Source organism: Anopheles moucheti, chromosome 3, assembly GCF_943734755.1.
Source record: "Anopheles moucheti chromosome 3, idAnoMoucSN_F20_07, whole genome shotgun sequence".
In the NCBI taxonomy this organism is placed as follows: Eukaryota; Metazoa; Arthropoda; class Insecta; order Diptera; family Culicidae; genus Anopheles; species Anopheles moucheti.
The window spans coordinates 2,860,861-2,885,637 of NC_069141.1; the positions used below are offsets into that span (position 1 = coordinate 2,860,861).

The 24,777-nt window shown below is 44.5% G+C and overlaps 1 protein-coding gene across 2 annotated transcripts in view; it reads left to right on the forward strand.

Annotated features, from left to right (window-relative positions):
* Positions 1-24,777, forward strand: part of LOC128303298 (CUGBP Elav-like family member 2) — a 133,037-nt gene that overhangs the window by 1,843 nt on the left and 106,417 nt on the right. For both annotated transcript variants that reach the window (XM_053040201.1, XM_053040202.1), the window contains exon 2: positions 5,445-5,797. In XM_053040201.1, the coding sequence (XP_052896161.1) occupies positions 5,445-5,797 (353 nt within the window). The remainder of the gene's footprint in view (positions 1-5,444; positions 5,798-24,777) is intronic.

The window sequence follows — 24,777 nt, forward strand, 5'->3', positions numbered from 1 at the left end:
AGAAAACTTCATGCACGAACGTAAGCGTCGGTGTTGGTAGCTGCATTTGCCATCGTATTCGACTTTCCCAGACCGTTGCATTTCAAAGCAAGATAAACGTCTAAAGACTTACTCAGTTTTGTTTTAAAATGTTATTAATTAGTTTCACCAGCAGGGCAAACCCCCGTAGCATGGCAGTACAGCAGGGCAAACGAAAAGCACGGCCACGTCTTCTGACCTTACTTCTTATCCAGTTATCCTGTTTTGTCGCTGTCTTCTGGTTTGTTTGTCTGGAAGGGGTCGTTTTCTTCTTGCTTGCTTGCCACTTTTTTCTCTCTCCTGCAAAGTTGTCTGGTTGGGGTCAGATAACGCTAACGCAACCGAGTGGTGGCGGCAGGCTGGCTTAAGCTCCACAAGCCCATCCAGATTCCAAACACAAAAACCGAGGGAGGTGTAAAACTTAAGTCAAACGAATTGCCATGGTCGTTGAGAATTTCTGTAGACGGCATGATAAAGTCGACACCCTTTGCGTCTCGTCTTCCACCGAAGGACGGAGAGTTCGAGACGTACAGAAGCGAAGCACGTCACACGTTTTCAAGTGCCGCTTTGGAAAAATGGTACAGATGAGAAGGAATTTTGGGTCGGTTAGCCATGGTCGCGGGCTCGGACTTGATGTCCTGCTTACCATCGTTTGGCGAAAGTAATTAGATTGGCCGTACGTGATACTGTTTTCGGAGTGCGGAACAAATGTAAAACCACTGGCGGATAAAATGCAGCTGGAATTGGATTGTATCCTTTCGAGTGTCCGATCTAATCTTCATGCACACCAGCAGTCCAGGGTTGTTTTTCCTCTCTTTCGAATGTATACAAAAACCCGTTTTTTTCTAAATTTACCTCCACCACGGTGCTTGTCAGGTAGATTTAACTCTTTCCGTTTTTTCCTCGCTTGACGATGCGCGGTATGAAGATGTTGCATTTGGCAAGCATTTTCTCGGCCAACTTCTTTACCAGTTTTACACCAGTTCCCCTTCGACGATGGTGTTGTTACGAGGTATCATTGGACGTTTGCATAGTATGCGGCAGGAAAGTTTATAATTAGCTGTGAAGCAATTTTCCTTAAGCATGAATAGTAATTAATTGACGCTCCCGGTTAGTGGTAATTAGCGCTGTTTACATACGGAGTTTCTTATGCTTTCTTTATAAACAGTTTTACGGGGAATAAAAGTGTCTGTTAGGGGGTTTTTTTAACGGCAATGCTGAATGTTAAGTAAGGCCAAAATTAGATTGGGGCTAACCTGGGTTGTAACTAACTGATTATACCATCGAAAGGAAGTTGCGGATTGAAAGTATGGCAGAACATTCACGTCAGAAGTGGTGTCGCGCGATTCAAAAAGAGAGTTTTTTGTTTGGAAAATATGGAACTCGTCACGAATGTATTTAAAGGACTTGGTAAAAGGTGACCATTTAATCGTAAAATTCCAGTATCGCTGAACACATCATCTATTTATTTATCAATTTCTTTAGAAACACTATAATTAGGCATGAAATCGATTCGTATTGAATTTTGTCACCATTTTCCAAGAACTATTCCGTGGCATCGTTGACACCTTCACAAAACACTCCCTTGAATTCGCTGCATTCATCCCATCCCCCCCATATACTCTCAAGTGTTTTTTCGTAATAAAATTCCCAAAATTGCTTAATATTGTGAGAAATATAACGCTCGTTCAACTTCCGAACAACATTCCCTAGACACGATGGCATGGGCCCGGAGTTGGAGCGCTTTTTTCCTTTATTTCGACTAAATTCCGCGCGCTGTCGTTTACCATTGATTGTACCATCCAGGAATCGCGCGCTCAACATTGACCAGTGCGCATAATGAAATTATATCAGCTACAGCGCGCGCCATCTGCTAAATCACTCAATTTATTCGTAATTACGTTTTTTCGGCTACCGTCCGCGGACATGCCACCATGGTTGGACCATAAGCAAAGTTTCTTGGATGTTGTTTGAACATCACCATCGTCACTTCGAATCGGTAGCAAGCGAAAGAGAATGACGCCTCTGTCATCAATTTAATTCCATTTCCTTTGATTCAATTAAGTGTCCTTAGCGGCATTTGTGTGTGTGTGTATGTTTCACGACAAGCGACTCTGTCAAATATGTTTTGGCTCCTCATTTTCGACCTCTTAGAGGTCCTCCTACCCGCTGCTCAACGCCCTTTTGCTAGGACCGAGCACTACACCGGCTTGTTGTGTTGAATTCTTGGTGTTTAATTTGATCAGACGGGGTTTTTTTTGCTTACCTTCTTCCGCTACCTGTCCGCTTTCCCAGCGAGGAAACAAAAGGGAACGAAATTATTCAAATGACTTTGCCCGCGTGGAATTTGCCGGTGCCGGTACAATTAGTCTCGGAATCGGAAAGCCTCCACCGTCGGCGTGGGCACAAGATTTTTATCCTCTTTTCCACCTATTGCTCACGGGAAATGCTGTGCCGGGTGGAATCTTCGACCGGGTGTTGTTTGGTAGGCATTCCTCAAAATGGAAGCGCCACGAATGCGGACATTCACTCGCAATGTTTGCCTCACTCTCTACCAACGCTTGTGATTGATGGTTGTGGATGCGTGGAACTGCAAGGCGTACCGATTTTGTCTTACGTGCAGACCCCGACCAGCATGATAGCAACCGACCATCATCAATCGAGGAAACGCGCAACCATTCTTTACGACGTCGTCAGCAAACGGAAGGATCGTCTCCGATTCAGTGATTTGGAAAATTATAATCCACTCTTTGCGCTGTTTTCGGTACGGTTTAGGATGGTGATGGCCGGGTAGGTGCAATGGTTTGACGCAGAACTAAAACAATCGACAGAAGGATACGCGGCGAAACGCGTATGAGGCTCGTCGTTTATCAATCGTCAACCTGGTTTGTTGTGAGCGTACATTTGACATCCCGGAAGAAAGGGGGCCATTCGGTGGATTGATCAGCGGCTCGTAAACATCGTTCTAATGTACTGTTGGATGCTGCTGCTTCTGCAGGCAGTTTCCCCCTTGGGAGAACTTTCTAAAGGCACGTGCCGGACACGCTTTCCAAGCTTATTGGAGCTGAGCTTCGCGGATGAGTGAGTGAAATGAGTGAATCCATCCCATTATATTCCAAGCGTATAGAAGCAACTCGATCAGGAGTGTGTGGTTTTTTTTTTCATTGCAAACTAACCCAGAATGCCTCCGACCGTCCGGAATGCTGGAAGGTAGCATAGTAAAAATGTGTATTTGCTAGACGAACATATTTATCATCGTTGCTGCAGACTCATCTTCCATCATCTAGGCACAGCATCACGGGGGTGAATCCATATTTTCCCGTACGGTGTGTTGTGTATGTCTCCTTTCGACCTGTCCAGCGTACATGTCTGCGGCGTGTGTGCTCGATACGGAACGGTGCTGTACGGAAAGACCACAGTGAGTTCATTAAATTCGCCACGGATCGGCGAACTCAAATGCAATATCGAAAATAATTGAATCTAATATTTCATACTCGTCCTCCGTTGCGGGACCTGAACGTTTCCAGCCCTCCAATCGCGAAAATCACAATAAAGACAACTGTAGAAGGGAAGAGAAGCAAGCGGCTAGCGGAACAAAACTGCATCCTTGGGGCAGCACAACTTTCGCACCGTGCAACATCGATAATAACAAAGTGTCGTCCGTCCGATGGGAACGTGTTCCCGACGAACGCTCGGGACGTTTATATCACTCCACGGCGTACAAAATTGGCGAAACGATCTAAATATGGAACAAGCGCACCCAGATCACCGAACCGGCAAACATCCGGCCTGACTTCTTCACTCAATTCTTTCGACCCAACACGTCCCTCGCTGAATCGCTTCCAAATGGCAATGACGCGACCACGACGACGATGGCGGGGTGGTTTGCAAAAATCGTTGTAGTCACGCTGTTTATCACCCGAACCAACAGATGGCTTACTCGTTTACGATCCACCATTTCGGTCGAAGTTTTTGCTTTCTTTATTTCTTACGGCGGCGTGGAGGGATGCCACAACCGGGTTCATCCCCGTCGATTGCAGGGCGATAATGGATGGCGGCGCCCGAACCCGGGGGATGCGATTCCGTTTGATTGCACAGCTCTCGCACACAAAGATGATGAGGATCTTTTCGCGCTAATCAGCATTCCCACCCCGGAACACATTGCGGTCATCTTTAATATTGTACGTGCTGGTGCGGACGAGCACTTGACCACTCGGAAGGATGCACACCGTACCGTATCCGCAACGAAGCGAAATTCGCTCCTTCCGCAAGGCTCGCTTAATGAGTGATGCGTTTTATGTGGCCCATTTCTTTCTTTTTGTTGGTGTTTGGCGCTTGTCCGTTTTATTAGACGATAAAATTTTTATCCACCACCAACAATCCACATTCCACCCCTCCCAGGGGAGTATTGTACGGAAACAGCGCGGGTTAAGAGGTCGCGGTCGTGTTTTTTTAGTGTTCTCTTTTTTGTGATTCTTTGTGTGAAACAGCGAAGAAAACGTCATTTCGTTCCACAACATGACCATCAGCGGTGGAAAACCTCCAAAAGGATCGTCCGGCATAGGTGTCCTTCCCAGCGACACAGTCCCTTTATTATCATGGTCGGGTGTTGTTTCATTTTTTTGTCTACTTCTTTCGGTCATTTTGTCCGCTAGCTGCTGTCGCTCAAAAGCTGTCAGTGCTGTTGTTGCTGTTCCGGTGCTGTTGTGTGGCCGAAGCATAAACATCCCCCCATCAATAAGGTGTGACGAGATTAGGTTTTGGTTCTGCTTTGCCGCTTCATTCGCCACGACAACCAATTTGCGTTGCTCGGGGGCACCGGCATCACCCACCGGCAGTGGGTGTGGTGAAGTTTGGCAGAGGAAGGCGGTACTCTTTTCCGAGGCAATAGGAAGCGTTCGGTATTCGAGGCACGTCCCGGAACGCGACGGTGAAGAATCGTCCAGGGAGTCTGCCGTTAAATTGCCACATCGTGACAAATGATTTTCATAACCGAACGATGAACCACGAACAACCCGGAGAACTGCGGGAAGACAGGTAAAGCGGAACGAGATTCTGCCCTGAACTTCGATCGTGAGGTCAGCCCTCTTTATGCCGTTTAGTGAGCCAAAAGGTGAAGGAAATGTGAAAAGCGGAAACAATCATTTGATGCTGGACAATTTTGAAATTGAATTTGTTGCCCGAAAAAGGAACTTCCTGCGTTGCAGAATTACATAGTTTAAGGATGGAAGCGATGTGTTTGTCTTCCTTTATATAACTCTTAAATCCCTCTTTTTATACTGATTTCTGTGTCATTTTTAATGGAACATTTTTAACCTTTAATCGACCACACGTACCCGCCGCACATTGATGTCGCTTGATTCCTCAATAATCCAGTGCTAAACCACTTATCGACTTTCGTCCGGTTTTTATTCTTACCATTGCAGTGCCATCATGAACATGACCAACACCGCCAGCAGCATCAATGCGAACGTCACCAGCATGAACCTCAGCCCCGGCAGCAACAACAATAACAATCATACGCTGAACAACAACAATCCCAAGGTGATAAACAACAATACGGCGGTGGTGGTGGTGGACGTCACCGGCAAGGTGTCACCGTGCCAGGACCAGGAGGATGAGGTGGTAGGCGACCAGCCCGACCCGGACTACATCAAGATGTTCGTCGGGCAGGTGCCACGGTCGATGGACGAACAGCAGCTAAAGGAGATGTTCGAGGAGTTCGGGCGCGTCCATCAGATCAACGTGCTGCGGGACAAAACATCCGGTCAGAGCAAGGGTGAGTGTCCTGTTCATAGCAACAACAGCAACAGCAATCTTTAGCATCATGCCCGAGGGAAGGCGATATTTTCCCGTTAATTGATTTGCCACTCAAGAGACGACAAAACGGCAATCGAGGGGAAAAAACTGTGGAAGGAAGTGATGCTGTACGTACTGAACGCAGGAATTTTGTCGAGGATATTCGTACGTCGAGGACATCCGATAGTCACCGACGGTACGAATGAATGTTTTTTTTCTGTGCTCACCAGTTTGAAAACGAACACAAGTGAATGGGTATGAAAAACCAGAACCAAAGTGAAGAGAAAGACGTACATTCCGGATGTTATCCGTAGATTCTCCGAGGTACTACCTGTCGTCCGGGCAATGAGGAGGAATGGGTCGTTTTCCATTTTTTTGTGAGAGGGAGTTGTGAAAACCAAACAACATGGAACAATAAAGATTGATTTTTTTAAATATCTCCACCCATCCAGGCGTGCGTTTTGGCAGGTGCCAGTAAACACGCTGTATACCTGCTTTCGGATGGTACCCTTTTTATGGTGAACAAAAAATCTCTCGCACCGTTAGTATGACATTTTTGACGCCACGCTTTGTGATTGGCACTTTGTGTTTTGGGGAATTTAAAGTATGGCCAAAAAAAACTTATCTGTTACGTACTTTTTCCCCCGTGCCACTTTTGATAACTTGTGCCTTTTGTCACGCTCGATGACCTTCCTGGTGGATCTGCTGCGGACCAGCACCGGAACGTTGGAGTGAAAGCGATCAATCGAACGACAGGGAAGTGAACGCCGTCTGCTACCAGCGTGGCTGGCTGGTTAGCGTGAAGGAATTGGGAATCTCGTGACCGCTCGAGGGACAAAATGCGCTTGATGTTTGTGACATCCTGGCGAGTGCGAAAGGAACCACCTCGCGTACACAAGCGAACCACTTTCGGGAATGCCGATCCGATCAATGTCTCCCATCGTACACCGCCATTGGTTCGCGTGCAGGAAAAAGGCTGACCTGCAGTGAACGAACTGTCCGCAACGGGGCACAATGGCCATCCCGAGAAAAAAGGTTTCGAGGACGTCCGAGAGGAGAACTGTTGATTTCCAATCCATTACTCATTTCTCTCGTGATGTTGACTGGTTGAACGTGTTGACCTCCGTGTCGAGCCCTTCCAGCAATGGCTTTCGGGGAAGATCGAATGTACAAATGGCAGTGCAGAGTGGCAAAAAACAGCACAACCGGTGGGAAAATGGTGTCGCTGGACCTTACCGTCATTACCAATTCTTCTGCCGTGGATGTGTCGAAGGCATGTGGTGGTGGTGCTGATAATGGTCACCATGCTTGTTTTTCTTTTTTGGAGCTCCTTTTCCCTGCATGGTAAGTGAAGATTTGCGATGACGTCGTTTGACGCTCCACACCAAATGGGCACCATACTGGGCGATTTATTCCACCGGTTAGTGTAACGGGGCGCGGACGGTGAGATCCGTCATGCTTGGAAACGTTTGGAAAATAAAGGCATCACACTTGGACAGACAGTTACTTTTACGTTTACGTGGATTTTCGTTGGAACACACACTCCGGTGGAGCTTAAAACTTTTTGTCGTGCAGCAAAAAAGAAGCTGCGAGGACAAGTGGAAAAGAGCAGAGATTAGTGCTTTTCCCCGATGGTCACTGGGTTTTTGTTTGCTTAGCTTTCGAAGTTAGCAAGATTGGAAGGTGAAAGTACTTTGGCAAATAAATCGATTCTTGGCCCCATTCTTTAAGGACACTCCACAATTCCCTTACTGGTTTTATGAGAAAGTTTTGGCAGTTAAATTACTCAATATTAGTAATGAATAGTACTGATCATTTGAATCACTTGAAGTGTTTCTTATTTTTAGTAATAAGGATATCTTTTTTACTTAAAACTCTCAAAGTATACACAAATGAGAGTTGGAAAATGGAGTTTCCAACAATATTTAGAAAAAGATAACATCAATAGAAACATGATTGTTTGTATAAAATCAACATGATGATAATTATATCGTTCAAGCTAAAATTTAAATTAATATTGTTTTTTAGCATTATAACTAGAAATAAAATTTGAACTAAATTGATATAACACAATGACCACGGAAGTGAGAAGGCGGCAGGGATAGTCATGTAATATATATCCTACAAGTATATTTTTACTAATGAAAACCTCATTTAATTATATTAATGTAATTGAAGCTTCCTACAACATTGGCAGGTTATGTTCGTTGGTGTTTTCTATTCGAAACACGCCAAAATTGCAACCTAATAGAATAGAATGGGATATGAAAAAAGGTTTTGTTAGAGCCTACCGATCGATCTATGTCAACACCAATTACAAAAGGATACATCATGATTCATCACTATTATCCTTCGATTGCCAGATGCCGGAACGTTTCCGAGATTTCCTACCAGGTGCTTGCTGTTCCCCGCTCGATCCACCTTCGGAAACGGCCAAATTTCAATTACCCAATGTGTAGTCATGATTACCGCGATGATTTTTCTCTTTGCCGAAACGAATCACCCCAACGCGGGAACTGGTCGGGGCACCGGTACACGTACTGCATGCTCGGGCCATGAGTACGTGTCACGGCGGAGGAACACAAAAATGACTGCCTATAAGATCTGCCCAGCAGCATCCCCCGTCAGAGCTTGTTCCTGGGGTCGAATCGAAACAAAAATCCACTCACGTCACCGGCCGTAAAGCCCGCATTTTGTCATGATTGTTCCGTTACGAAAAACGCACCGTACACAACCCGCAGGAATTTTTTTGTTTTTCGAAACATTTTTCGATTACCTCATCAGAGGGACTCCGTTATATACCTGTTTTCTTTCGCCTCCCTCGAAGTTCCTGTCAGTCTGCTCGGCTGTCGCTGATAGGGACAGAACGTGTCATGACCTCATTGCTCGATTTTCCGGACTTCCCTCGCATTTCTTGGGGAGTGTCTCTTTCTTGCTTGTTTAAAAAGGAAAATGTCAAATCAGTGATCTGGCGCAGATACTACTCGTCGGCCGTCTGCTTCATCCGAGGGTAAAATCCGATTCTTCAAAGCAGTAGGTGAGTGCGAGCGAGTGTTAGTTCATATGCTTTTCGTTCCCTTCGTTCTGTCGTCATTCTTCTTGCGTGTTTGTTTTACGTGCGGACGTTACTCTTTTCTTTTTTCAAAAAAATATGTATCATTTCCGTGTCGTTTTCAACGGCTTTCCTCGGTAAGCCAGAGCGCGTGTGTATGCGTTCACTTACCCATTTAAGATGATGGTTTTCCCGGGTTTCCTACTGAAAACCCCCTCCCTGGCCGAAGCATGACACTGCGTGACGCACTTGAACGCACGTTTGGCTAACATCTTTTTCCTATTTACGGTATCCCCCAAGGATTTTCCAGTGAAGCGAAGGAAGAAGGGCAACAATGCAGTAAGAAAAAAACAGCTGGAAAGATACAAAAAAGGGCACAAGCCCTCTTAAGAGCAAAATCAACGTGACAAAGCGTTATTTTTCAACGGGCAGAGATTTCTGGAGGATTTTTTTATTCTGCCTGCGTGTTACCCTGTCCCGATGTGCTTACTCCCACACATCACTTGACAGTTTTGTCTCTCATCGTGGCGTGTGCCATCCTTGTGGCGGTATTGGTTTTACTCTAATTTAAATTCAAGCCAAAATTGAATCAAAACGCACTTCGCATGCTTCGAAACCAGATTGTCGAGGCGAGGGATGTGAGGTTGTTTTATGTTTTTTTTTTGCTGCTTTGAGTCGTCCTACGGTGTGTGGACAGTGGGAGGGAAGCACGGGAAGGTTTTAGCGAGTGTTGAGTGCTTTGAGGTTATGGGTGGTTGGTGATGAACAGGATGGTGAACAGTAATCAAACTGGAGCATGTGCGTGTTTTGCCTATGGATGTGAATCTGTGTTGTCGGTTTACCGAACAATGAGTCAACTTTTTGTCAAGAATTACGCAAGCTTTTTGTAACGTTTTTTTTCTGGGGAAAGTGTATTTCCACAAAGAAAACATGCCGATCAAGCATTTCGTCACCATGGTGGAGGCGATTATGGAGAGAATAATTTTAATTACAACACTCCTAATCACTCTCCTCAATTTAGATTAAAATTAGCACCTCGATATTATTTCACAATAATCAGAACAAAACCAAAGTTTCTTTACATAAGGTCCTTATTTTTTATTTTCTTTTTCAACGAATTGGCATAATTAAGGTTTGTGTACCAATAGTGGCGCAATTAATCATCATGCAAGCACTATGCTAAGGAGCAAATTGTGATTTTTTAACGAAATATGATAGAAAATACGTTTCATTCTTAAAAACAACAACAACAATACTGAACATAGCAAATTTAATGCAAAAATAAAACACTTTTTCGTCAAATCGCACTAATGCATCGAGACAAACTGCAAAAACCCACAGCTTAGTGTTATTTATCTCTTGCGGGTATTAGCGAAATGAAATCCCGGTTTAGCACTGTCTAGTCTTCGGATTTAGTCCCGCAGCTTATTGAGTAAATCTCGAATCTTCGCTGATCTCCCACGACGTAGCGAGCTTTAAGGGAAAACTTTAAAAGCAACCACAAGGAATGTGACACAATTTTCCAGCACGCTATACCAGCACGGTCGGGGATGCCACAGAATACTGTTCAACAAAACTCTATCGGAGTTGCATTGGGTAGTGTCCCGGGTTCGGTTTAGATTGTTTTAATTTTGAACACACCAGCTTTCCCGCTGCGTATCCCCTCACACAGTACAACCCGTCAAGACTCCAGGACCAGAAATCAGGCTAATAATGACGGTCTTTGTCGGCGAAGGGATTAACCGTGATAATAACCTTGTAGCCTTTTTTGCAAAACGTCACTCACCCCTTTCTACTCCCCCACTTCGTGCACCCGGTTCCCATCCCTACTGACCTAATTTGTCCGGGTTTCATTGAGTTCACTCCCGGACTTTCTTTTATGTTTCTGGGCCTGCAATCATTGAACCGGCCGGACCATAGTCGGACGCTTTCGGCCAATTCGTACCGGTCCAGCAAAACTTGATTTAGGTCCGGTGGATTTGTAATTAGCCGGCGGATGATTTTTCCGGCCTGGCAAAAAAGATGAAAGGGCTGTCAAATTGTCGGTTGGAATGAAATCTCCGTGCAGCTTTTCAGCTTCCGAAAGATCACCACCGCTAATAATCATTCGGAACGCTCTCGCCCATGGTTGTACGGCTGGAGGGGAACGCTGGTTTTGAGGCCACCCGTTGCCCGTAGGTTGGAGCTGGAGCGAAATTAGGCTTCTGAAAAATTCATAGTCTTTTTCTGCGTGTAACCAACCGCCACCGGGTCGAGTGGCAACCACCGAGTAGGGTGTGGTCGGAGTGCTAGCAACTAGGACAAGCTTTCATCGTTTGAAAAGCACCACAAAAAACCACGCAATTTTCATTCGATTTAAAATTGACACGAACATTAACGGCCTGGAACGGGAAAAGCGAACGAAAAGCCAATAATCTATTTCGGTAAGCATACACAATCAATATCCGGCGGTACTGGGCGGCTAATTATGAAGGCTTCAATAGGTTGGTGTTGCGAAAGACGGACCGAAAGCCATCATTCTACACATTATTAGTTTATTTTTATAATGAAACCCCTCTGCTTGTTCTTCCAGAAAGGAAAATTTAATTTAGTATATTTTATACTGAATTAAATGAACGAGCTAATGAAACGAGAACTGTTGTTATGATGCTGCAAACCCATTAAACGATATTGTCGGTAGAGTTTTTTTTATCGCAAAATAGCAAAGCAGACAGCTTGCTCCAAATCCCCTGTCAGACATGTGGTAATGCAGAGTTACATCTTAAAATGTAACCATCTTGCTGTGTTGAAAGAGATGTTAGAGGGAGAGAGAGAGCCCCATCGAAAGGGTAGGCTGCTTTCATCCTTCATCACGCATTACGAGGATGATCCATTTTCTCACGTCTTTCAATCGTTCGCTTTTTATTGCACCAGGTACGCATCTTACCGGCGCCCCAACATACTGCCCATACTAAAAAGTCCGACGAAAGAGAACGGTTCCCGTTGTCGAGCGGCACTTGCTGAAATTGCAAATTTGACAATCTGCTTACAGGATTATTGCGAAAGTGCTGTGCGACGCAGTTTTGAGTGTTTTACGCTTTTTTTTTTGGAGATACACGGTATCACGGGAAGATTATTTGCTAAACTCGGCTGAGAACCATCTGTCGGCATAGAATGGCATTCTTTGTAACGCGTGGTATAGGCTTTAAAGGCTTTCGACTCGGAATGGAGCCGGCGCGAGGCACCTTGGCAAACTACTTTCAAAGGTTTCAAAGCCATAAAAAGGTTTAATCTTGCCATAGAAAACGGTGGGCCACCATCCATTTTCGGGTGAAAAAGGGAGAATGTGTTTTATCTCTTCGGGGCGAACCTCGTCAATGGTTTGTCCAATTGGAGCAAAAATTTAATAGGGGAAAACATATCGTTTTTTACCCCCAACTTTTTCCTTGTTCCCAATTTGCCGTCCATACCGGAGACCGTTGTCTCATGATTTAGAGATGACAAAAAGAACGAGCGATATGAACACGCGGGAACGGATTCTTGGCCGGCAACGCTTCACGAGCCGGCCGGGGTAAAACCGCCCCGGTTGGGAACGGTGTGTGTTCCACCCGAAAAGACTTGTAGAGTATTTCAATTTTTAATGATCTCAATTTCCATCCTTCACGGCAGAATGGGAAAGGATTTGTTGCATGGCGGAAGAGGACAAAATCCGAGCACGACCTTTTTGGGGATTTTTTATGTTTGTGCCATGAACAGGACGGGAAGAAAACGGGGCGCAAAATGAACCACGGGAGAATAAACCTAGTTTGTGCCAGATTGCATAGTTTCCACGCCCCATGAAAAGGGGACACAATTGTACGTGTGTCTGTGTGTGTGTAGAATTTCTGTCCCATATTTAGTGAAGGACGTGAGAAAGATCATCTGCTCGGAGTCACGTTCACCTGGGAATAAAGGTCAACGCTGAAGGTAGAATTTGATAACAGCGCCAAAGCGAACGGAAAGCCGGCACCTTGCCACAGTTTAAATTCTGGCCAAACTGTGGCACATTTGTGGGAAAAAGAAACTGCCATGGAGTGGAACAAAATGGAACGCTTTATTAAAGATTTGTGCATTTGAAACAAGCTGGACAAGCATGCATTTGATTAGACCGCTTTGAAGGGCTCTAATTTTCCAGGACATGAAGTGAAGAGAATGCAGTTGATGAGGTGCTTTTTCGGTGAAAAATGTTCCAACAAGTTTAGCCGCTATCTGCAATGGTAAGAATTGTGTGCCAAGAACAAAAAAAGAGCTGTGTATAACATCTCATAAAGTTCACCGCTCGAGTAAAAGCGTGAAGGATATGTTCAGCTGGAAAATTCCATATTTTAGCTGCCGGGTGCAACATAAAAGGTCATATCCATCTAGAGCGTAAAGTTAAGTTCGAAATTAACACTCTCGCGCAGACACGCTTCATGAAGGTTCGTTTTGTGGTTTTGGAAAGGGTGGCATCACCTTACCTGTGGCGTAATATTTAGGCTAACCGGTTTAGATCGGATAAAAGTTTTGCTCACAACAATCCGTTTGATTAACTCGTTCAGAAGAAGTCTTTTAGTTTATGCATTTTATATTAAGTTTGTTACTGGATTTAGAGACACTCTCGGAAAGACTGATGGAATATTTTCATTTTGATGAAGGTACACAAACATATTCAGGCAACCAATACGATGTTTGGAATAATTATATTCTTAAATTACCTACATTTAAACTAAAAAAACAAGTGAAACTGTTATAGAAAAACAAATACAAATAACCAAAAATCAACACGCACACACAACCCCAGTGCCCTTTGTTAACAAAGCTTAATTACTTAATAGGAGATAATAATTTTGGAACCAATTACGTCCCATCCAACACAACACGAGCAGGAGGAAGTTAATAACTGATAGCGGAGAGCAACTTTGGATACTTCTACTAATTATCGGTGCATCTCTCTCTCTTGACACCTGATACCAACCCCACGGTAGATGCAGCCGCCAGTCTCCACAGCTGGATGAGTGTTGGACCGAAGGGCCAATCATATCACGCTTTCCATTAACCTCTTGTCGAAGTAAAAATTGACACCAAACCGATAGCAACAGACCGCACTAAACTTTAGCGATTGTAATTAAGTTGACAATCTTAATTAAACCTCACCGCCATCACGGTCGGTTTCATGCGGATCGCCGCCCCATGAACCCGGGAACGTTGGCGAATTGCGACAACGAATGCACTCTGGCAGAAGTAATTACAGATAACGAGCCACACTCTGTCTCCTTTTTTCCCCCGCTTCGGTGGTCTGCCGGTTAATGGGGGTGGGCAGGCACTACCTGCCAGTGAATTGGAACAGGAAGATATTAGCGCCGTTACCTAACCACCAACTTCTTCAAACCGAAAGTGCGATGAAAATCGATCGGTGGGAACTGCACCACACTCAGGTGCTGCTACATTCGTGCTGGACATGAAACACTGGTCAGTTGGTTGCTTGTGCGGAGTGCAATTGATATATTCAGGTTATTGAAGTATCGATTTTCCAACCGAACCCTGTCGTTCTGTATCGGTTCTAAATCCACCGGCAGCCGACCGTTCCTAGAGCATTGCAAACATGGCGACACGGTGGATGATACGATTTATTCATTCCCAACAACTGTACCGAGTTCAGGAAAAATGTATTAGTCGATATCGTCGCTTATTGCCTGGACATTTTGTCCTTTTTTTCGTGATCGCGTGTCATCCACGCGGCGAGGGTGGGACGGTAGTCAACGATGTTGATTTGTGTGCTATTTTTAATCGATCCAATACTTTGTGTTACGGTTTGTGTAGGGTTGGTGCAGCTGGTTTACAGGACTGTTGTCAATTGACATGAAGAAACACATGGGGAAGTCCTCTATGTACTCTCCAACTGCACTGACCAATAGTGAGAATTGAATAGAATTAAGAAAAAAGCTACAGAAAATCGATCTGGTTTGGGCAAAGCAAAATAAAAAAAAAGGTCCCTGGAACATATCTATCGTGCAGGAGTGTGTAACGACTAGGTCATACCGATGGTCAGTTTTATTTCAATAGATTGAAATTGATAGAGGAAAAAAGGGCACTGTCTGTTGTTGCAGTGAGTTCTGCCAGTGATGACCTTTTTTTGCCAATTTTAGTTATTTCACATCAGTTCGAACATTATCCGGGGAACATTCTTTTTTTCTTTCGGCATAATTTAAACACAGCACAGCACAGGAAGAACTGTGTTTCGTACGAACATAAAATCGAATCAAATTCCGCAAATAATCAAATACATACGGCCATGATTCGTGGCCGGGGCCCCATTTTTCACCCCACCATGCATTCCGGTGTGGAAATGGAACCCTTTTTTACCTCCCATTTCTTTCCCACATCACGAGTTGAAGAGCAAAAATTGGCAATTAAAGCAAGGAAGATAACAACAAAAAAAGTGAATCGCCAGCAAAATAAAATTGAATAAAACGAGCATTTCAGCGTGTCAAATGTAGACAGTTAGCAAGCACTAATTAGGGATAATCTATGCTGTGGTATGATGCAGACAAAACCCGAACAAAAAAGAAAAAAAACACCATCAAACGAAACACTGGAAGAACACAGCACTACACTAAGCGTTGGCATGGGCATTGAGTTCTTTTTTTTTTGTTCATTGCCACAAAACTCAACTCGACTATTGACAGCCTGACAGTGTACGAGATCGAACCATCGTGACTGCGTGTCGATAGTTTAGCATGAATAATGAAATGACTACAGCTGCTGCCGTCCGAGGCACGATTCGATGAAAACCGATCAATTATGAAGCAGCAAAATTGGAGAAGGCAAAAATGGGAGAAATCATGCGAATGCAATTGTAATACCGTTTTGCATATCATAGCGCTTTGTTGGATGATTTTTAGCTGTTTTTTTTTTGTAAATAGAACTATTAGCTTTGTACGTTTTTTTCGTTTTGTGCAGCATTTTTAAAACCAATTAAGGAGGGTTTAATTATTTACAATTTAGCTTGTGAAATGTTATACAAAATGTATGACTTATTGATGGAGCGATGTCTGCACCGTCAGTTATTCAGTATTCTAGCTATTGACAATGCCACTGACAGCGGACATTTGCCGGCGATCTTGTGTCTGTCATTACTGTCTCCAGGAAAGGACAACTCCTACAACGCTGTTATTATCGCCATCTGCTAGTGAGTATACATCCTTCTATACCCTTTTCCGTTCCCACTTTCAGTCGATTAAAATTAAACGCTGAAAGCGAATGCCTCCATTGGGCGTTCTTGGCTGGCAGCGTGTGTAGGAGTTACGTATGGTGACAGCCATTTTTCTCAATGACACCTCTATGCGTGTACAATGTGTGTAATTAAGTTGCACACAGCTGTGCACATTAGTACCGTGGGCATGAGCCGAATGGGTAGTCCCGGTCCTTGGCAAATGGTACTGGTAATAAACAGCACGAAACATGAGCTCGTCTTTACGCTGTAGCCGCCTATTAACAGCAAAACGGTCCAATTTGTGTACCGTGCTAGAACACTAGTTGCCGCCCTGCCGGTGCCCTGGGAGACATCAAACTTTAGTCTGTCTGTCACCGGTTACCTTCGGTAGATGTGCTTCCGAACCATTGAACATTCTTATAGTTTTAGCACCTGTCTGCTATCGTTTGCCGATGGCGATGTTCGTTCAGAGTGTCCTGTCTGGTGTCCCTGTTAAGGTATATATTTTTAGTGTTTGTATAGCAACGGGAAATGAAATAGTTTGACTAAGGGGTACGATGGACAAAACACCATTTGCATGTGCTAAGATGCAAATTTCGAGTGGAACAAGATAATTTGCAATGGTGGTTGCATAACTTTAGGCGAGTTTGCCATGTGGATTGCATACCTCCAGGGTGATTTACTAACGATTTCACTCAATCTTGATGTTCCTACCTCTAAAACCATTGTCAAATCAAATCGTGAAGCGAATTGACTTTTCAATTACCATTATGCGATTATTTTCATTACTTCTTTTACAATTAGTAGCTTATCTTAATTGTTCCATTCATTTAAGCTTCATTTTTATCCCCAACAAACGCGATTGCTTCCAAGTTTGATGGCACTGGCTCTTATGTGCAGATAATTTTCGACTGTCTACATTTAATTTGATGCGATTCTCCGTAAAGTATCAGCATGATAAAGTTTTAATGCAACACCCATCCATGATGCTTCCCATGATCGTTGAACTTTCTACCCGAATTTAATATGTCATTCCACGATATGATGGTTGACAATCGTCTTAATTTATGAAAAGCTCTACCGAGAAAGGTGTGCTACCTGTGCCGTTGCATTGCATCTGAACGATGGCATCTCAACATGGGTGACGGATCGTCATAAACATGCTGGAGTTTGGCAGGGCGTACGTGACACTAGTCGATCGTCGCCTCTAACTCCATGTTTTATAAAGCACAAGAATTCACCCCAAAAAAAAAAAGCTCGACTAAAGCGGAGGGTGAGTTTTGCAATAAACATTAAATGTAACGATCGCAGCACGGGATGGAATCTCATTGCGAGCTCGAGGTCTTCCCGTCCTACAGTGAGCTCAGAACTCCTCATCGGCAGTGTTGCGTGAACACACACACACGTCCTCCGCTTCTCACATTTTATTAGTGGCAATAAAATCTTACCCATACGAGAGCATTTGGCGACCAATTTTTGGGTGGCAGTGTGCCTCGGTGCTCGGAAGGAATAAAGGAGCTTCCACACAAGGGGTAACACACCTATCCAGGGTATGAAGTGCCAGAATGCAGATCCATGCCGTCCTCGGCGATGAACCCAACCGGGCAGCGAGACTCTCGTAAAATGTTCTTAATTTATGTGGCTCCTTTTTTTGCTCGGGAGGCAGGGCATCGCCTGCAACCTAAATATAGGAAAAGCTTTGCGGCCGTAAGCGGCTGTGGCAAACGGGAACTCGTTTTTGTGTCGGCCCAAAAACCTGGGTCGAAAGGTTTCGTATGCCCGAATGCGCTGAGCAGGCAAGAAACTGTCACGCGTCATTAAGCGGCATCCCTCGGACGAAGGATCTCCTCACGGTGTGGGATGGTGCGGGACGGCAAGGTTTTAAACTGAAATCATTTGCAGTTCGACCCTCTTCTCCCACGGGGTCGTTTCTGGTGGATTGTGTTGCTTTGATCCTTTTTGCCGTAACCAACCCCAAGCGTAAAGGGTGAGAAGTGATGGCCGCATGATTCATTGTCAACTGCCTCGGCTAACGCTGCACTCTGCGCGGGGGATCCGTCCCAGCCGATAGCCAGCATAATAAAGCAATTACCATAAATTTGACAATGTCAATTGGAATTTAAACATAATTTGCATATAATTCATTTCACTCCCGGACCCCGACGGCACTGTCGACGAAGCTCCATCTAGTTTCACAAAACCCCACCAAAAAGCCGGACATTGGCTAGAAAGTTTACTTCCGGTTCCGGCCATTGCAATCGTAGCTCGTTTATCGTTCCCAATTCCACCCGCAATTGTTTCTTTTCACAAACAAATGATACCGATCGCTTCCAATGCCGGCCAGGTAAATGAAATTAACCAACCTCCAGTGATGGGTGTCGGCCACCCCCACCCCACACACACACACACGCAGTTGTGGCCCACCGGTGTCAATACACCGAAGCACCGAGTGTGTCCCGCACCACGCAGCAGCAGTGTGTGGTGTGTGGCGTTTGGTTTTGGGGCCGTTGTTTGGTTTTTGTGTGTAAAGTGGTGGGCCTCCCCGGGACCGGGTGTGTAACCCGATGAGCGGATCATCCCAACCCGCTTCCTGCCGGATGAATGTCCGGTAGCGGTGGTCGGGGCTCGAGGTACGAAATTAATTATACTATTTGCTCGACGACCAATAAAATTTGCTCGAATTAATATTGCCTGCATTCGGTTACACTATGCGGCTAGTTAGGGTTGAAACACGATCCCATGTCTACACACACACACGCGCACTCATCCATAGCAGTAAGCGAATTGGAAAAGCGATCTATACCATGACCGAATCGTGGGGAAACTCAGTCAACTCACGGTGTTGCGTACAACTGCGAGAAGCGTTTAATTATTCATAAACGATACTTTTGCGAAATTTATGCGTGGCACAAGGCGAGACCGAGACCACTTACACCGTACTCACCGTATCACCCGTTCTGTCGTGGAATAAACGTGGCAAAACGTCAATCGTCACACAAACGGTTGCGGTTCACGGTTCCGAGCGTTAGTTAAGGTGCTGGCAAAGAAAGGTACATGAGGGCACGTCGTCTAACCCTTCGCGCCACGCTTCCCACTCCTACAATCGACCTACAATCGATCACTTCCATTAGTGCCGGGCGAAGGTGTCAGAGTATGGAATGTAAGACAAGCCCCCGGGGACACATTTGCCATTGACGGTGGAGAGCGCGATGGAGGCGCCCAGTCGCGGATAGAACGCAGCTCTAAACGTAACGCGGTTGAAAATGAATATTAACCGAAATACAGCACCGGAGCCCCAGAACGAGCCGGTTGGTTCCGGTTTTGACGATTAGAATGAAACGGTTTTAATTGATTGAGTTACGCTTTGGGCACAAAGCCCCAAACAGACGCGTGTGCTTGCTGGTTTCTGGGTGATTTACGTCGTTACCGTTTTGCAGGGAGGTGTGGGGCATTGAGCCAGGGGGGGTATTTCGGGCCAACTTTAATGCGTAACATGGCTGTTTTGGGGCCTGTCGGTTAGTTTGGCAACACATATTGTACCGATGAATGATAGGTGTTTAATTATTCCTTCATGACACATTAAGCAAGATTTTACTGGAGGTTGTTAATTAGGGGAGTGGGAACTTGCATGTGTGCAAAATATTTTACTACTAGAAGTGTTTAATGAATTTTTATTACAAATTTTGACACATTCAGTGCCAAAAAATCGAGTTTCTAAAATGTCACTATCACCTTTTTGTAAAAATCACAACAAAAAAAAAAACAAATATAAATCGACAATTTTGCACTTGCATTGCTTGGGATAATTATTGTAAAGGTACTTATAGTGTTCTTAAACACTACAACAAAAATATAGGGATCATTCATGGAATGATTATAAGATTATCTATCGCTAAAACAATTCTTCGCTAAAAAAAAGCAACCACAAGTTTAAGTTATAGTTTAAGAGCTTGTTTGAGATTATAGTTTTGTTGTTCCCTATCAAAAGTGCCCATATTCCGGGTGACGTTGGTCCTTGGAAAGATTCTGTGTCTTCCACATTCGGGTAAAGTGATAGGGAGTATGTCAAATTTCCTAATTTTACTGTGTGATTTACCTGGTACTGATTTAATTTTAAATGTACCTACTTCTGGAAATGCTTCGATCTACCTCACGTCCAATAGTAGGCGACCCAGCAGCAACACCATAATGGCCATTTCGCACAACCACCACATTTAATAAGCGAAAAAGAACACCTTCAAGCTGCAATCGTATTTCGATTGCACGCCAGTCGGCGACTTGCAAAACTCAACCACATCGGGGTGGTCCGGCCATTTTGGAATGTATAATTTAGCAACCACGGAATCACGTCACGATTGCTGCTTTGAGAGGTTGCCCTTCACGAAACGAAGGAAACACGTGTGTACGTGCCCCAAAACACGGCAGAACGGAGCATTAGTGGAACATCGGTGCTTAATAATTCAAACATATTGACGTATGTTTTTGTACCGCCGCTCGGTTTGTGCGAACAACGCTGCAGCGTGGCCGCCCTTCACCTGGTGCCTCGCACATGTGCGCCTGACCAATCGAAGCTGGGCAGTGAAGAGGGTTTTGGCTTACAGCAGGCAGCATTGCAACTGCGGTTACACGGTATATCCCAATCACGGTGCAACATGCAAGACGTCCACCTAGTGCGCCTTTGGATTGTTGTTCGCAACAAAGACAAACCCGGTACCGGTTGGTGATTTTCCTTCGTGATGGCGAAATTCATAAGTTATTTAATAGGGGCACAAGAAAAAAAAAAAGAAACGCTGACAACCTGCATGGACACCCCATGGTAAAACGGGAACCAGTGTTCTTAGAATGGGTAATGATAAAGAACCTATAATTTGCTTGGCTATGGGAGGATTTTACATCAAACCAACTCGACATGGACATGAAACAATTTCGATTGGAGCCTTACGGACTAGCGGCCATTTCTTTGCAACTTCACGAATGTCTGGAGGCACCAGTGAGGGCAGCATGGAACGGTAGAAACCAAGGTTTTTGAAAGAATAATGAAGGAACGGCAATTTTCCCACCGTTAACGGGGCGTAATTGCGTGGCGAATGTTTCGTTTCTTTCCAAAAGAGGAAAAAAAAACACTTAAGCAAAGGTTTCATTCCATCCCACCGAACTACTCGTGGTAAAAGCCATTCGAATCAATCGGTACAATAAAGTTCAAAGTATCGATTTTTTTTTTTGTTGCTTTCTTGCCTGCGCTCCGATTTATTTATCTTCTTGCGGATGATTGCTTATCGAGATGGTCTCCCGATGGTGCCAGCATTGTGTCTGGCTGGGTCTCTGCTATATTTTGCGTATTCCCAGATGTGCATAATTGATGGGAATTGCTTTCGCATTCAATCAATATTGCTGATTGGAAATGTTGAAGAAATCAACAACAGGCTCGCGTATGGACGGTTGCTGCGCGATGGAGACGCATGGTGTGCCACAGCGCGCAAAGCGGTTTGCGGTTTTCCATTTCTGTTTGCATGCTTACATAAACATCGCAGAACAAAACAGCTTTGATTGAGATAACAATCGAGTTGGAAATTTATTCTTCTACACAATTACTTTAATTATCTTTGCTCATTATTTCTTAAGGACAAGTGTTCAAATCCCATTCTGCTAGGACTCTTCTCAATACATCTTTTTTTTGCTTTTTTACTCCCCGCAATGAAGGAATGCTTGTGCCATTTGCGTTCGATTGATTGTTTGAAAGAATAAACAATGTGTTTTTCCTTCTGGAGCGCCTTTTTCCATCCCTTCCATAAAGGTTTTCAACGAATGCAAAATTAAACTGAAACGAAATTATAATTAAACAAACATCTTCCAAGAAATTGAACATCAACACCAACTAACCGAGCCGCATTTGGGTGATCGTTCTGGTCAGGAGGTAGGTCAATTTAGTGTGTATGCGTTCTGCTTATCCTTTTGAAAAGGATAGCGATCCGTAAACTTTCCGCAAACTATACACCGTTTGCGAAAACTGTGTGTGTGTTGCTGGTCCCAAGAAAAGAAGCAAAGTGCGCGAGTGGCAGCAGTGTGTTATCGAAGCAGGAAACGGAATTCATTTCCTTTCGACCACAAAATCCCAACCAAACGAACTACTAAAACCAAAGCCAAACAAAACAGAAACCACCTTGCTGCTACTTTTACTCCCAGGCCCCATAAGTGGAGACGGCTGGAATGGACGTGGAGCGCAACGGGTGCGGGAGCTTTCTCGTTCACGAATCGATTCTGAGGCGATACCGAACAACAAACAACGATCACTATTTGTATGCCCAGCCCACCCATTCTGCTGCTATGGTTCGGGGTTGGGAGCTATTTGCTGTCTGGCTTGAAGTATAAGAAACACCACCCACGCTTCTTCCGGACATGGGGCACTGCCCTCTCGCCCTACCGTTACGAAAAACGGATAAGATTGTGATGAAGAGAAATCAAACATTGTGCCCTCCCCTCCCCCCCGGCCAGTGCTGGGGTTTTTGGTGGACGGCCGCTGAAGTGAAATGGACTTTGAAACAAGGAGTGACCATTGCGGTTGATGGCCAGTAGTAGTGGACCAGTTACCATCAACGGCATCACATTCCTGCACCCATCACGGACCACATGAGCGACTGGACGGTGCGAAGGAAAACCCATCCTCTTCACCGAAGATTAGTTACTTAATTAGGTTTCGTTCTGGGTCCTGATTCTGCCGGCCGGGCGAGTTGTCTTAAGCAGGGTTCCGCAGCTCACACGACAAGATTCCACTGGGTCGGCCACTTGCCATCGGAAGGGTCACCCAACCCCGTGGACACGCACACATAATCTGCACGTACACGTGTGATGTTTTCGGGTTGTCGAAAGATAATCAATAGAGCCGGAGAGTCTCCTATGACAATCTGACGATATCGATACCTTACGGGGCTGGTACGGGATTCAAGAACCCCGGGACAGCGTATAACAAATGAGGACAAGAAACAATCGATGTGCTGCTCTGCTCAACTCATTTTCATTAGACACTTCCCTCCTCCGCCCTCGTCCCTCCTCCCTCGTTCCTCCACTCTTGCCGGCCAAAATCGATGATGATGGTGATTGTTTCGATCTGTCCGTATCGAGAGAATGGGATTTGTAATGCAGTGCGGGAACCTCACTCAAAGTATTAAAGCGAATGTGTATGTGTCCACTCCGGTGGTTTACCGCATGTGTCCTCCAGTGTGTGGGGAAGCACCACTCGAGACGGACCGATTCCTCGTTACCCGTAACTCATCGTTATCGTTGGCTTTTGTGCATGTTACTTCTTTATCAGTTCGACGTGAATGGATCGGTTTTCGGTCGTCCGGTCGGGTTGGCTTGTGCGTGTGTTTGGCTGTGGTCGATGGTCACCAGATAAACGTCTCGCTTTTTTAAGGGGACGATTGCGTAGACGTGCGTGTAATGAGCTAAAGTGAATTAAACGATGAAATCGGGTACGATTCGTTGCGCTGCGATGAAATCCTTCCGATAAGACGATGCTTAGAAGTGTGCAAATATGATGATGTTGTCGATGTGTTCGATAAGAATACCCAGCAAACTTTCCTGTGGCTCAATGCCGGTTAGTTGGACAATTTTCATCACAAATTTGTACACAATTTGCCAGAAATCCAACATCGAACGATGCGGAGTGGAGTGTTGAACACAACCAGCAATAGACAGGAAGGTACTGTACCAGAGCACTCGGAGAATAATAAAAAACAGACCATTCTCCCCCACACACACAAATTGGGTGGCAAATAAGCTGTTAACGCTACCATTATAAAGATGTTTGCTCTTCTCTGACCGGATATTGCGTTTGGGGTCTCATCATTGGTACGCGTCTGCAGAAGCTTAAGAGTTTTTCGTCTTATTAATAGAAAATATAGAGAACGAAGCTATTAAAATGAGCCAAGAATTGGGCCATGATATGTTGATGTCATAATAAAATAAAGGTTGGAATAATTGGAAAGCTATGGACCACTTATAACATTGTACATTAGTTTTCCTTAATGACAACATTATCAATATATCATCATTTAGCGATTCAAATGATGTATTTGTTAAAAGTGACGTATCAAACGTCTAATAAACTAGTTTCGTCAAACACATTGCATAACTTCGGGTGTTTTGACATGCAAATTACACTACCACGGACAAATGTTGTAACTTAGCGTAAATTTGTTGCCATATTAATAATACTCTTAAGCTGTTAAGTATTAAGCAGAGCCTACTGTGTATTATAACGCTACCAAGAATGTAATTTTCATCGTCAGGTCGTTCAGCTTCATTAAAACGTTGTTATATGCTCGTAATTCGTTTCACCAGAATGCCTGTTTTCATAGAAGACGTAACTTTTAATTGAATTCCATTTCTACACGCACAGGCTCAGTATTTAATTCTGAGTAATTTTGGTCAATCAAGAATATTAAACATATTTACTTCGAACTCCGTCTGTATAATTCATAAGCATTAGTATTATTTTTTCGTCAAATTCCACTTGCACTTGTTGAAATTAATCTCTTTAATTGCGAAATTGATCTACCAATTCTAACGTACTGCGCCGAAGGCCTTTGGCGAATTGTTCGATTTGAAAAATTCCGAATAAAATAGCGTACTGCTCATTCCCTGGCCGGCAAAATACGTTGAAATATGCTATGTACAATAATTTTCTTTTATTTTCCTG